We start from the raw sequence: 15,395 nt of genomic DNA on the forward strand, positions 1-15,395 counted from the left end.
CCTCTTGCCTATTTTCTATACCCCTACTTGCAGTCCTTCCTATTGACAAAATCCTCCTTTCTCCATTCTCATGTTAGCGTAGATCTCAGAATAATTTCTTCCTCTTTACGAACATAATATGCTAAATTGTTATTTTTATCCTTAAGGATTTGTATCCAAAATCCCATTCTCTCTCCTTATTTCTTGCACTTTCCTAAATTCTTCATCTGTATGTGTCCCCATAAATATGGGTATTGCTGAACAAATTTGTCTGTGGGTACTTACTTTATGGCTATAGCGTTTGTTTTATCTTCATTATTCATCCCTTCATCCTTCATTTTTTATCCCAAAACAAAATTTAAACTTATAAAGCAAACTTGAGCAAAATAGTGGAAAGTCAAAACTGAGAATACAATCACCACTATCTTCAGGCACAAATAAATCCGGTCCAGCAAAGGTTTTAAAAGCTTTAATCCACTCAAAGCAAACCACGGGTATGTGCAAACACGCAAAAAAACAGCAGCAGTCAAATCAGTCACTTGTTCGGTTGCAAGCACATTCTCATCTTCATCATTACTATTCTCAGGGTCTTCAAGTCCATCTGGACGACTAAGGTTACGAGAAGGCTGGTTACAGACAACACTCCCATCCAGCCTCCAGGATGGTGGATCTATTGGTGGTCTCTGGACCTCATCAGGATAAAATGCACCATCTGCTCCATCTCTCCTGTGTTGGGCTACGTAGGGATTGCCAAACTGAAGCAGACGCGATTGGTCACGTTCCTCAGGTGATAGTCCAACATCCTGACAATATGGATTTCGATAATACAGAAATGGCTGCTGAGGTGCTTGAGACAGTGGAGCTTGTGAACTCTGCCCTTCTTTCACCTGTTCAGAATGATTTTCCAGCTTCAGTACTTGTCCCTTACTCAAATCCACTTTTTCAATGTCCTTTGTAAGGGTTTCCAGTTTTGTTGCAAGCTGGTTTATTTTGCAGTCCTTTTCTGCCATCTTATACTGATCTTCTTTCACAGCCAGCTGAAGTTTCAAATCATCATTCAATTTCATATACATCTTCAGCTTCACTGTTGACTTGTTTAGTTCATCAGTAAGTGATCTGCATGTTTCTTTTTCCTCACAGCATCTGTTTGCACTTCTTATACTTTTCTGTTTTTTCAGCAACATCCTTGCTCATTTCTTGCACTTGCTCTTTAACCATCATTTCATAACTGGAACTGGATGAAACTGGAGTCGATGGAGGTGTAGCATTAAATAGTGGAACTGTAGATGTCAAGGCAGAGTTCACTTCACCAAGTTTCATATTTTGTTGACTTTGTTCCAGGGTTTTCATCTCAGCTTGTTCAGTAAGCTTATTCACTTGCTTCTGCAGTTTTTGACACTCTTTGTATTTCTCTTTGTAGTGTTCTCCAGCCATTCGAAGCCTGAGTTTCAAATCCTCAACCTCTCGACGCAATTCCTGCTCTGTAGTAGCATCTGTGACTTCCTGCTTTGTTGTACTGCTTGTTGCTAGCTGTCCAAACTTCTCCCTTGCTTTATTCACAGCTTCAACTTCAGATAACTTCTTCTTCAGTGCATCATTCTCTAATCGTGCATTATGGAGTTCAGCCATGGTTTTGTCACGTACATTTGCAACATCACCAAGTTCCTTTGCCATTAAACTTGCTTCCTCCTTACTTGCTTGGATTATGTCCTCAGCTACTCTGAGCTGTTCTTTCAGCTGCTCTACACTTTCCACAGTGGATGAAGCACACACAACATCCTTTCGCATTTTCTCTTTTTCGGCTATACACAGCTGCAGTCTACCCACTTCATCTTTGTAATGAACCAAGAGGCCTTCATTACTTGCACCCAGTTTCTTCAGTGTCTGAATCTCAGACACTAGCTGTGTATTCTCAATTTATGTTTGCTTCAAGTGAATCTTGTAGAGCTCCTTCTCATCCTTTTCATTTTTCAGAAGACACTCCAGTTGCTCTTTCTCAAGCATAGCTTTCTTTAGCTGGTCTTTTAAGCTATATATTTCAGTTTCTTTTTCAATAATTTTCTGGCTGATAGTTGCCAGATCATTTTCAAGTTGCAAGACTCTTGAAGAAAATCCATCACATTTGACTTGAAGTTCTTGCTTCTCTGCTCCAAGTGCTTCTAACACCATTACCTGACTCTTGTAATTTTGTAGGATCTTTTCATAATTTTCCTTTTCTTGTGTAAGCTTCTTCTCCAGGATCTTAACAGTCTCCCTTAGTTGTGTACTTTCTTCTTCCATTGCCATCTTCAACAACAGCAATTCTTCTTTCTCTTTAAATGCTTTTTCTATTTTTTGCTCAAGGAAACCAGCTCTGGTAGTAACCACCAACATATCAGAACTTCCTTCATCTTCCATAGTAAGAAGTTCTTCTACAGGTGAAGCAGTTCGGAACTGAAATGGGGTACTAGCTCCACGGATTTCACCCTTGTGCGCCACATAGCAAAACTGATAAAATTCTCCATCATCATTTGGAAGATAATAGCCTTGAAAGCATACAACACAATCAAATGATGAACCTTCCACATAGTTATCTGGTGTCGGTGACCATAAAAATGTATAATAATCTCGAGCTGTATTCCAACCAACCTTGAAAATTCCAACCCAGTCCTTAGGGTGCGGCTTTAGAAATGATGTAAGGGTATAATGGCATTCAAGTGATGCATTTGGAAGGTAACTTTTTGCCACATTCTGAAAGATTACATGAGCAAAGTTGGACGATGCCTGTGCGCTGTTACCTGATGGTGGAACTTCTTCAAATGACATTTTTAAATGATCCCTGAATGACAGGGAATGATGTTGCTGAAAAAACAGAAAAGTATAAGAAGTGCAAACAGATGCTGAGTGAGGAAAAAGAAAAATGCAGATCACTTACTGATGAACTAAACAAGTCAACAGTGAAGCTGAAGATGTATATGAAATTGAATGATGATTTGAAACTTCAGCTGGCTGAGAAAGAAGATCAGTATAAGATGGCAGAAAAGGACTGCAAAATAAACCAGCTTGCAACAAAACTGGAAACCCTTACAAAGGACATTGAAAAAGTGGATTTGAGTAAGGGACAAGTACTGAAGCAGGAAAATCATTCTGAACAGGTGAAAGAAGGGCAGAGTTCACAAGCTCCACTGTCTCAAGCACCTCAGCAGCCATTTCTGTATTATCGAAATCCATATTGTCAGGATGTTGGACTATCACCTGAGGAACATGACCAATCGCGTCTGCTTCAGTTTGGCAATCCCTACGTAGCCCAATACAGGAGAGATGGAGCAGATGGTGCATTTTATCCTGATGAGGTCCAGAGACCACCAATAGATCCACCTTCCTGGAGGCTGGATGGGAGTGTTGTCTGTAACCAGCCTTCTCGTAACCTTAGTCGTCCAGATGGACTTGAAGACCCTGAGAATAGTAATGATGAAGATGAGAATGTGCTTGCAACCGAACAAGTGACTGATTTGACTGCTGCTGTTTTTTTGTGTGTTTGCACATACCCGTGGTTTGCTTTGAGTGGATTAAAGCTTTTAAAACCTTTGCTGGACCGGATTTATTTGTGCCTGAAGATAGTGGTGATTGTATTCTCAAAATTTAAACTTCTCAAAATGTTCCACAACACTGAGATGCCATTTTCTGAGTTTATTAGGTACAGAATAATATTATCTGAAAACTAAGCCAACTTTTCTTGATTAAGGAGTAGTTAAAATCTTGTGCAGCATTCCAATTGCACTCCCAGTGCTAAAGACACCATTTCTGACATTCAGGTAACCCATTTGGGTGTATCAGCAAGTGGAGTAGTTGCACTCTTAAGAGTTAGTTGTCTACCTAAAAGTCTTATAAAAATCAAATTTATTATCACACAAATTATATTTGATTTTAAAGAAGTCTCAATTTATAACCAAATCATTTCCAGCATTTGTTCTCATTGATGTAGACCCCGCCTACATTTCTTTACCATCTGTAGTAGCTAATCATGTTCAAATACCTCAGTATTTAATATTTTGAATTGAAAAATCAGTTGTACATTGGTTCTTTAAGACCCTTTCTGTATACCTCTTATCAAACAGACTAGAATAGGAAGATAAAATCTATATTGAAAATATTTGCTCAGTTGGAACATGTTAAACATTTTGAATTGGTGAGGAGAAAAAAGAATAAAAACATTTCACACCAAACTGCCTGCTTATCGAGATTTACCAAATCACCAAAAACGTTCTGGCATGTTGCTAGAACACAAAGTTTTAAATCAGCAAGATCTTAAACTGCCATGTATAGTGGTAAAGTTAAGATGTTACCAGTTTACCCTTAGTCTGTGCCCAGCTCATACATAGTGTCTTAGAAGTAGTTTCATACTCTCCTAAAATGTTAATCACGAAAAAGCAGCAAGTGGCAAAATACAAACTTGTAAAAACAGAACACCACAGTCACTGAGCCCAAATAAATCCGAATCCAAGGGAAGAGCTGACAATAAGCTTGTTGTAGAAGATTTATTAAATAACGCAAACAGCACCACGTTTTCATCTTCAACTTTATCAAAACAACTTGTAATGTGAAAAACCCTTATGCTTTATACTTTCCCCATCCATTACAAATTCAAAGTAACCAATCAGTATCCACAGTCGTGCTAATTGCTTAAAACCTTGTTTAAATACATTGTTGTAGAACTTAAAAATAAACTTAGACGTTTTCTATTAGGTTAAATCTATAAAACCTTACAACTTATAAAATGTTTAAAACTTTTACATTCAGTTGAAATTGTTATTAAAAAATAAATAAAACATAATAAAACATTTTAAAATGATGTTTCATGTTTGTGCATTAAATTTAATTCATTTTGTAATTCAAGCGCCATCTAGTGGCTTTCCCAAACAACTACACATACTGAACCTTTTGTATTACAGGACTCTAAACTGTGTATCAAGCCAAGAATAAGTCACATTGCCTGGTTGTTTTTACATAATCAGAATGTGATCTTAGTACATTGGAATAGTGTTATTTAAAGTTTAGCAGCTCTAAGTTTTAAAACAGGGGCTAGGGAAACCATGTCATTGAGCACTTTGTTTCTACCTGCATCTAAAACAACTTGCCAAAACAGTTCACGGTACTCAATAAGGGTCTCCCACATACCACCCCTAGGGTTTGTCGGAACCACTTCTAAGACAAAAAATAGGTATCCAGTGGTTCCACATTTCAAGGCATGCTTACACAATGCATTTTTTTCGTTGTGTATTCTAATGTCGTAAACATGCTCATAAATTCTCTGCTTGAGTTTTCGTTCACTTTTCCCTATATAAAATGCCTCACATTTTTTGCAGGTGGCAATGTAAATTATCCCTTTGGTCTCACAATTCACAAAGGTGTTTAAGTAAAGCTTTGTATCCCTACCTTTCAAATAAAAACTGTCCCCACAGTTTAAATACATACAGTAGTTACATCTACCACATTTGAATACCCCTTTCTTAGGTTTAGTATTCTTGTCCTTGGAACTGTGTTCTAACATATTCTTGATAGTTTTACCTTTCCTATAGGTAAAAGTGAGTTCTTTGTCAAAGATGTAGTCAAGGTCAGACACAGCTGAAAAATTTTCCCATTCTTTAATGAAATGTTTTCTAATACTAGTTGAGTGTCCATCAAATGTAGTAATAAGACCGGCACCGTAATCTTTACCAGTCTCAAAATCTTTTATTTCTGATGGCAACGTTACAGTTTTACCTATTATTGGTGCAAAGGTACTTTTCCTTTTAAGTTTAACTTCTTCAAAAATGTGGTTAAATAGCTCCAATGGATAACCTCCATTTTTGAACAAACCTCTAAGGTATTGGACCTCCTCCTGAAAAACACTGTCATCTGAGGTCATTCTGCTGACACGCACTAGCTGTCCCTTCACTATGCTTTTCTTTTGATGAAGTGGATGACAACTGGAATAGTGCAGATAAGAATTACAAAATGTATCCTTTCTGTAAATCCTTGATGTAAAAGCACCCCCAACCTTGCCAATACAAACATCTAGGTATTTTAAATTATCCTGATCAAAATACTGTGTGAACTTCAAGAAACTTGTCGTAGTATTGACATAGTTAAAAAACTGACAAAAACTGTTGTAGTCTCCTAACCAGAAAAAACATAGGTCATCTAGGAATCTAGTGTATATAGCCCACTGTTGACTGAATGAAGAGTCAAGAAGAAATTTTTGTTCCCAGTAGGCCATGATGATGTTGGCATAGCTCAGGGCACAGTGTGTCCCCATGGCCACACCTTTTTCTTGTTTGAAATACTCACCCTGAAAGTATAGGAAATTGTTCTCAAGTACAATTTCCATCAGGGTGAGTATATTCCTGAAGTCATTCTGTTCGAACTTGTGACTATCTACTAACATTTCTTCAAACCAGTTTAAACCATCTTCGTGTGGAATGCATCCAAACAAGTCCACAACGTCCATAGTACCAAAAGCCAAACCACTGGAGTAAATTGAGGATTGCAATTTCCTCAAGAAGTCCCAGGAGTCCTTGAGAATGTGATTCTTACCTTCCAAAACAATTTTGACTTTTTGGTCTACAAATTTGGCCAGGGGTGCAGTCATGGAACCTTCAGCAGAAACAATAGATCTTAAGGGTGGATCTGCACTGTCTTTGTGTACCCTAGGAATACCAAAGATACAGGGTATTTTAGGTTTCTCCACATTAAGGTACCTATATGTGTCACTGTCGATAGATCCATCCATTAACATACCATATAAGGTTGTATGAATTTTCCTGTAGGCTATATTGATTTCGTTAATAGAAACCCTGGAGTATTTGTCTGTGTCATTTAGAAGGTTCATCATTTTGCCTTCATATGTAATGGAGTCCATAACTACTGCTCCGCCACCCTTGTCTGGTTTCATCACTCTCAGACTGTGGTTGTTGGTAATGATTAAGGAGTAGTTAAAATCTTGTGCAGCATTCCAATTGCACCCCCAGTGCTAAAGACACCATCTCTGACATTCAGGTAACCCATTTGGGTGTATCAGCAAGTGGAGTAGTTGCACTCTTAAGAGTTAGTTGTCTACCTAAAAGTCTTATAAAATCAAATTTATTATCACACAAATTATACTTGATTTTAAAGAAGTCTCAATTTATAACCAAATCATTTCCAGCATTTGTTTTCATTGATGTAGACCCCGCCTACATTTCTTTACCATCTGTAGTAGCTAATCATGTTCAAATACCTCAGTATTTAATATTTTGAATTGAAAAATCAGTTGTACATTGGTTCTTTAAGACCCTTTCTGTATACCTCTTATCAAACAGACTAGAATAGGAAGATAAAATCTATATTGAAAATATTTGCTCAGTTGGAACATGTTAAACATTTTGAATTGGTGAGGAGAAAAAAGAATAAAAACATTTCACACCAAACTGCCTGCTTATCGAGATTTACCAAATCACCAAAAACGTTCTGGCATGTTGCTAGAACACAAAGTTTTAAATCAGCAAGATCTTAAACTGCCATGTATAGTGGTAAAGTTAAGATGTTACCAGTTTACCCTTAGTCTGCGCCCAGCTCATACATAGTGTCTTAGAAGTAGTTTCATACTCTCCTAAAATGTTATTGACGCAGGTATCAGAATAGAGATTCATACAAGATCAATGGGAAAACAAACCCGTTTATGGCTGCCCTTCTTTACATTATATCTACACAAGGTAGTTTCCATCCATCTAAACACAATTTAACCTTAAAATAAATTCTGTCGTTAAGTTTAATTAATCTAAATCTGTAAGGCTGCCCCTAACTGAATCCCTAAATGGGTAATAGTACTATTATTATTTAAGAATGGAAATTTATTCATTAAAACCTGTGCTAGGATATAATTAAACCTCACTGCTTTAATTTTTTTCTAAGTTGATTTTGTAACCAGAGAAATGGCTGAAATATGTAAACTCCCTGAGAAATAGATTAAAATGTACCTCTAGATTTGAGATATAAAATAATAAATTGCCTGCATATAGGATCAGCTTATATTCCCTCCAATTTATTATTTGACCAGTTAGGGCTAAGTGCCTAGTCTTGAGAGCCATGGGCTCCAGGTACAGAGCAAACAATAATGGTTAATGGGAGCACACATGTTGAGTTCCTCTTTAATATTTATTTTATTTATTTACTTAACACTTGTTTATCAGGAAAGTCAGACTGAAACAGAGCCCATTTTCAGCCAAGGAAGAAATGCTCCAGATGCATGTCTTTGGAAAGTGGGAGGAAACCGCAGTACCCAGCAGAAACCCATGCAAATGCAGGGAGGACATGCAGACTCCACTCAGAAGGAACCCCAGGTGAGAATCGAACCAGAAAACCTCTTGCTGTGAGGGGACAACACTAACCAATGTACAACTGTGCCGCCCACTGACAACCATTTAATTTTAGAACAGATAAAGACAGTGTGTGAGAAATGTAGATACACAATGTCATTGGAGGCAAAGCTCTCACATACACACATGAAAGAACAAATGCATAGAGTAACGTATATGGAGGTATTCACTTGTAATCTTCCTAAACCTCCAATACCTCCTAAAAGCATCTCTCACTGGCCTGCACACACACTCAAAAAAAGACAGTACCTCACACAATACATAACTCTGAAAATCATAGAAGCCATACTTTCAAGCCCATAAGGCAACACACCACACAGACAAACAGTCTGCATATTAGGGCTTCCATTGTAAAACCTACTGATGTCCCCCTTATCAAGCTAAACAAGGAGAAGATCACAGTGAGATGTCTGTCTGGAGCCAGGATCTGCCAGATCACACATGCACTTAGGTCTTTAAACTACAAGTACCAGTGTAATACAGTCATAGTCCATGTGGGCATAAACGACCTGAGATGTACCTCATTGGGCTATATCACGAGAGACATAATGGAGCTCTCTGAATATGTGTCCCAGATTTGTATTAATTTAGCCTTCAGTGGCATCCTACCTTCACCAATGGTGATGCCACAGTAGTGGCAAAAAAAAATGACTGACTTTGTTTTTGGTGTCACAACATGGGGATCTAATATCTATCACCCTGTGTAGACATGACTGACCAACCACAAACCTTTGCCAGGAATGGTTTGCACTTGTTACCACTTGGATTCAGGATACTGGGATAAAAGTTTATCTACCCCCATTGTGCCTTGTTTAGGCTGTGCCAAGTTGTTAAACCCTTCAACATAGCAAAAGTCACTCATGACTACCTAAAGGGACTGCTGATGAATACTAGGAGTTTAAATAAAAAACTGCACTCCCTGGAAGCACTCCTTACCCTGGAGAATGCAGTCATATGTGCAGTCATAGATTCATAGACTGTTAATAGGCTAATGACCCAAGGAACCTTTCTAAATCTAACCATGTTTCGCAAAAGAATAATGATGTCCTGCATCCAAATAGGACTTTGAGGGATAGGCATTAACAAGCTACCTCTGTCCACGATGAACATGGGTGCCAGACCTCATGTAAATTTCTTATTCCCCATCCATAGGTTCATAGGATCATACTAGGCTATCTGCCCTAGGGCATTTATAAGCCTAGCCAGAGTGTGTTTGGCTTTCGCCACCCATTTTAAATTTATTTTGCTATGCCCTTTTTCGAAGTTAGTATACTGTGTCTCTGTCTAACAGTGACACAGAAGTGATACCCGGGGTAAACCTACGATCTCCCATCCACTCATCAAGATTCCTCTTGAAGAGAGTCAATGAGGGACTCTGCCTAACCTGGACTGGGATTTTATTCCAGAGTGAAGGGAGCCTCTGGGTTCTGAATCTGTCCCTCCAGCATGTCCTATTTATTTCAGTGCTGAGGTTCAAGTCTCTCTAGCGCGTAGCTCGATGGGATTTGGATTTTCTGAGGTGCAGCATGTCCATTAATTCCGGGTTGGACATGGCTTTATACGTCAGGCACAGATCGCCTCTGAGCAGGCGGTATGCCACTGAGTAGTGCTGGAGTTTCTTTAACCGGGCAGCATATGGCATCTGTTTGAGCCCTTTGATCCTCTTGGTGAGGTACTTTTGGGGTCTTTCCAGTTGCTGCAGGTGTTTTGTAAGGTACATCCCAAAAGGGGCATTGTACTCAATTATGGGCCTGATGAGGGATGAGTAAAGAGGCACGATGACCTCCCCTGATCTAGATGTGAATCTCTTCATGATTAGGTGGGCTATATAAAATGTTTTTCTAACCACTTTGGCCACGTGGTTGTCAAATGAGAGATTGCTATCAACTTGAGTCTCCAGGTCCCTAATTACTTCTTCTGTACTTAATGGATTATCACCTATGTGGTAATTTGTGGGCACTTTGTTTTTGCCAAAGGGGATGACTATACACTTTTTGGCGTTTAGCTTGAGGCCATGGCTTTGGCACCAGTTGTCTGTTTCTATGAGGCCCTTTTGGAGGATGCTTGTGTCGGCTGGAGAGTTGATTATGGCGCCCAGTTTGCTGTCATCTGTGAACTTGGTCAGCCACAGTCCTTCCGTGTTGGCCCGTACCTCCGAGAAATATATATCGAACAAGAGAGGTCCCAGGACTGAGCCTTGTGGGACGCCACTTGTAACTGGTTTGGAGTCTGACATGGCTCCAGCAATTCTAACCATGTGAGTTCTGTCCTTGAGCCAGTTTGCAACCCATCTAGTGACATAGGGGTTTATATTTAAGCTGGTGAGCTTATCTATAATGCCCGAGTGGGGTATTGTATCGAAGGCTTTTGCGAGGTCCAGGTAGGCTGTGTGGACCACCTTCCCTCTTCAATGGCCTTGGTGACTGTTTCAAAGAAATCAACCAGGTTTAAGAGGCAGGATCTGCCCTTAACAAAGCCGAACTGGGTAGGATCCAGTGTCTGTAGGTCCCCAATATCTTTATTTATGAGGTCCATGATGATCCTTTCCATAGCTTTGCAGACCAAGCTAGTCAGGCTTATGGGGCGATAGTTTCCAGAATCCGTTGAGGCACCACCTTTGTGGAGAGGGACCACTGTTGCTGTACGCCACTCTTTGGGTACATATCCTGTAGTAAGGCTGAGATTAAACAGTAGTTTTATGTTTGGATTTAGCTCTTCTTGGAGTTCATGTAGTACGCAGCCCGGGACACCGTCTGGTCCCATTGATGCTGTGTTTTTTGCTTTGGAGAGGGCGGCTCTTACCTGAGCATCTGAGATGTCAGGGGGGCAGCACTCTGCTGGCATAGATATTTGCCCTTTTGATGGGGAGGGGGGGAGATGTTTGCACTGAACCTGTCAGCTAGGATGTTGGCAATGTCTGTGGGTTCGGTGTATTTTTTGTCATTTTGGACTAATTCTGGGCATATCTGGGAATTCCCACCCAGGTTCCTAACATAACTAAAGAAAGCCTTGTGATTATCCTTAGTGTCCTGTGCAATTTTTCTCTCAAAGCTGGCCTTAGACGATTTTATGATTGCCCATAGTTTTTTGCTAATACTGATCAGAGATGCCTTCCCTTTTTGGGATTTTGCTCTATCATGTAGTAGCTTCCTCCTTCTATTGTATAGTTTGTTTATGGCTGGGGTCCACCAGACAGGACGTCTGCCTTTGGAGGATTGGGCCTTGGTTTTATTTGGGATTGCATGATCCATGCATTCCTGAAGGTGTTCATAGAATGCGTTTATAAAGGATTCTGCAGTCTGGGCCTTATTTTCCACAGGCCCGGGGGCTTTGAAGGATTCCACCTCAGTTTTGAGGAGTGTGAAATTTGCTTTAGAGAAGTTTTTCACTGTGGTTTTCTGGGCATGGGGTGGGGTCGGGATGTGAATATCCAGTGAGATTAGTTTATGGTCTGATCTTACCAGTGAGGGATACACTTCTGGTCTGGAGCATAGAGTCCCCATGTTGGTGATGATCAGGTCCAGTATGTTTTCCCTCTTGTGGGAGTGGTAACAAGTTGTTCCATAGCATTTGAGTTTATAATTTCTAGGAACCTTTGGGCTAGGGTGTTGGAGCTAGAGTAATGCTCCCAGTCTATGTTTGGGTAGTTGAAGTCGCCCAATATAATGGTGTTTGGAGAGACCTTCATATTTTCCAGTGTTCTCAGGAAGGCCAAGTGGGGTTCCTGGGTTTGGGAGGGTGGTCTGTAGCAGGCTATAAACTGAAAGGCAGTTTTACCCACTGTTAGTTGCACATTGATAGTCTCTGATGCTTCATGCTGTGCCACCAACCTGGAGGTGTGGGTATCTTTGACGAATATTGATACTCCCCCTCCTTTTGTGGTTCGGTCCATGTTTTGGGGCCGAAAAGCATGGTATGAGGTATAACCTGGTAGTGCTGGGGTGCTCTTGGGAGCCTTGAACCAGGTTTCTGTTACTGCACAGATATCGATGTTCTCCATGTTAAGGAAAGTTTCGAGTGCGTGCATCTTGAGGTTTAGACTTCTGGCATTGAGTAGCATTACTCTTAGTTTCTTATCCCTTGTGATACCCATGGAGGTGGGTTTGTCTTTTGAGCCTTGCCTAAAAAAGGCACTATGGGGGTAGCAAGAGCCTTTGCCAATATCCAAAAGCTTAGGGGTGACAGGTGCAAGCCGTCCCTAGTGAAGCATTGTGGCTTGTCGAGCATGTCATCCCAGGCTGACAGGCATTGGATCCTCTTTGAATGACACCAATACTTAAGCCAATTGTTGAAATTGATCATCTTGTCTTCATATTGTGGCATCATTCTTGGTGAGGGTAAGATGCTACTCAAGGTCAGGGTCATACCGGCCTGGGCTACATGCTCAGAGAGCTCCTCTATGTCTCTTTTCATGTAGTCCAGGGAGGTACATCTCAGGTCATTCACACCAGCATGGACAATGACTGAGTCATATTTGTATTTGCCTTGGAGTGACCTGAGTGCTTGTGTTATGTGGTGGATCCTAGCGCCGACAGGCAGCTCACCGTGACCTTCTCCTTGTTCAGCCTGGTGAGCGGGACGTCAGTGTGCCTGACGATAGAGTCACCTATTACAAGTGTATCAGATGTGTTGTTTAGCCTTAAGGGCTGTGACTGTTCGGCACACTGGCTTTGTGAGCTATGTGTTGCACGTGTTTTGTTTTGGGGTAGCGGTTGCTTGGGTGTCTGCTTTGGAGGTCTTTGCTGCTTAGGCAGATTTTTATTTAGAGCCTCCGAGTATGTTTTTGTGTGTTTATGTGTTTGGTTTGCTGTCGTGGTAGGTCTATGTGAGACTGGAATTGTAGTGAGTGTGGTTTCCTTCTCCTCCTGAATGGTTACGCCAGTACTGAGTTGAGAGAGCTTAGCCTCCAGTTTGGCTATATGGTTGCATCTCTCACATGTGTTGGAATTTGTTGGGAGGAGGAGAGGGTTGTCTGTGTACATGAGGCAGTTGTAACATTGCCTCAAGATTCCCAGATTCACCAGCTGGACCGGAGAGGAGATTGACAACTGACCTTTGGACATGCTAGAATAGTGTTGGGAATTCCTTTATAATTGAAAAAAGGGCCAATGTGGAACAAGGTACTCAAGGGGAGTTTGTGAGGGTGTAGTGCTTTTAATTTTTTAGTGCTGACTTAGTGAGCAAGTACCAGGTAACTTAAATGCAATGTGTTACAGGTAACTTAAATGCAAAAATGACAAACAGTAACTTTCTTTCAAGTGAAACAAGGAAATAAGTACAGTAAGCAATGCAGATATCACTAGGGATCCACAGAAGCGCTGAAAAGCCGCGTTTTAGGTGGAATTAGCATCCAAAGATCCATTTGTCTAGGTTGTGCTTAAGCTGCGTAATAGATGAACTCAGCTCTATATGGATGGGAAGCCTGTTCCAGAGGAGGGGCAGTCTCTGGGACACATATCTGTCTCTCCAGCATGTTCTGTGTATGTCACAGACAAAATTCAGTCCCCTTGACCTTGTATTTCTGATTGCTTCATAGGTTCATAGATTAGTACTAAGCTAACTGCCCTTGCGAGCCATTTTAAGCCTAGCCAGTTATCCCTTGTGAGACTCAAACACCGCACCTTGTGTTTGTAAGGCAAACACCTTAACCATTAGGCCACCCTCCCAATCCCTTTGACTTACAAATATGTAGGAGATTCTTAAGTGTGGGGTTTGTGGATGCCATGTATTCCAGGCATAGATCACCCCTCAGCAGTTTATAGGAGACTGAGTAGAGGGAAAGGGCTTTAAGCTGCTCTGGATAAGGCAGGTTTTTTATACCCTGTATTCTTTTGGTAATTAACCTTTTAGGTCGCTCTAGTTGCTGCATATGCCTGGTCAGTACATACCAAAGAGAACATTGTACTCTATGATTCGTTTGATAAAGGCAGGGTACAGAGGGATCACAACCTCTCTGGACCTAGATGCCATGCTCTTATTTGTAAGGTGTGCAACATGAAAGGATTTCCTCACCATTGTGCCCACATGGTGGTCAAAGGTAACACTATTGTCTACATGCATGCCCAAATCCCTAACCACTGGGTCGACACTTAGGGGTGTATTATCAACATGGTAATTAGCCAGCATGGTTGATTTCTGAAAGGGTACAATTATGCATTTCTTAGCGTTGAGTTTAAGACCATGACTTTGGCACCATTTATTAGTCAGAGACAGACTTTCTTGAGGAATACTAGTGTCTGCAGGGGAGTTGATGATAACCCTCAGCTTGCAATCATCTGCAAAATTAGTCAGCCATAAACCTTCAGCATTTGCTTCCATTTCAGAGAAATAGATGCCAAAATGGAGTTGGCCCAATACCAAGCCCTGGGGGAAATATTGTACTCCATGGGACTGTAATGCTTACTTTAGGAAACACAAATACATTCTTCTGAGTACACACACAAGTTGACTGCAGTACACACACAAGTTGACTGCAGTGAGATTAGAACCCTTACCTAAGTACACCAGCTAGAAAACTCATTATTTAATGCATGCACCACAGCACAAGTCTAAAAACAGGAACCTTATTTCAAAGCTACAATATTTACATGTGGTCACACCAAAGCCGAGAACCCTACATGCCTAGCTACTTGATCACAGAAACATGGTTCAGAACTATGGAAAGAACCTGGGCTATCAAATGCTGCAATGCCTTTCATACATTTTGATCCTCCTTAGCATGGGATAAAACAAATGGAGAAGGTGTTTCAGTGTTCATAAAGAACAACTACATTGTTAGAATGGTCCAACAACATGACTTACTTGAACTGCTCCATTCCCAGCTAACCATAGTTACAACCCCCTATCACATGCTTGCTAGCTACAGATATCCTAACATGAGTCTGGAAAACCACACCTCATACCTAAGCCTGCTGGAATCTTTTAACATTCAGTCTAACACCCTACTTATGAGTGACTTCATCTAACCCTCCATAAACTGTGAGACTTATATGACCCATAATTCTCTTGCTCAGAGGTTTTTGGACTTTGTCAGAGCAAACA

General features: G+C 40.6%; 1 protein-coding gene across 1 annotated transcript; it reads right to left on the reverse strand.

Moving 5' to 3' along the window:
- Positions 1-320: 320 nt before the first annotated feature.
- On the reverse strand, positions 321-2,812 carry LOC122795035 (tax1-binding protein 1 homolog). The gene is given in 2 exon segments (XM_044063616.1): positions 321-1,116; positions 1,118-2,812. Coding segments are annotated over 2 exon segments (2,463 nt in total). The 5' UTR covers positions 2,785-2,812.
- Between the last annotated feature and the right edge of the window lie 12,583 nt (positions 2,813-15,395).

Source organism: Protopterus annectens, chromosome 2.part1 (genome assembly GCF_019279795.1).
Source record: "Protopterus annectens isolate FY-2018-M chromosome 2.part1, PAN1.0, whole genome shotgun sequence".
Classification (NCBI taxonomy): Eukaryota; Metazoa; Chordata; order Ceratodontiformes; family Protopteridae; genus Protopterus; species Protopterus annectens.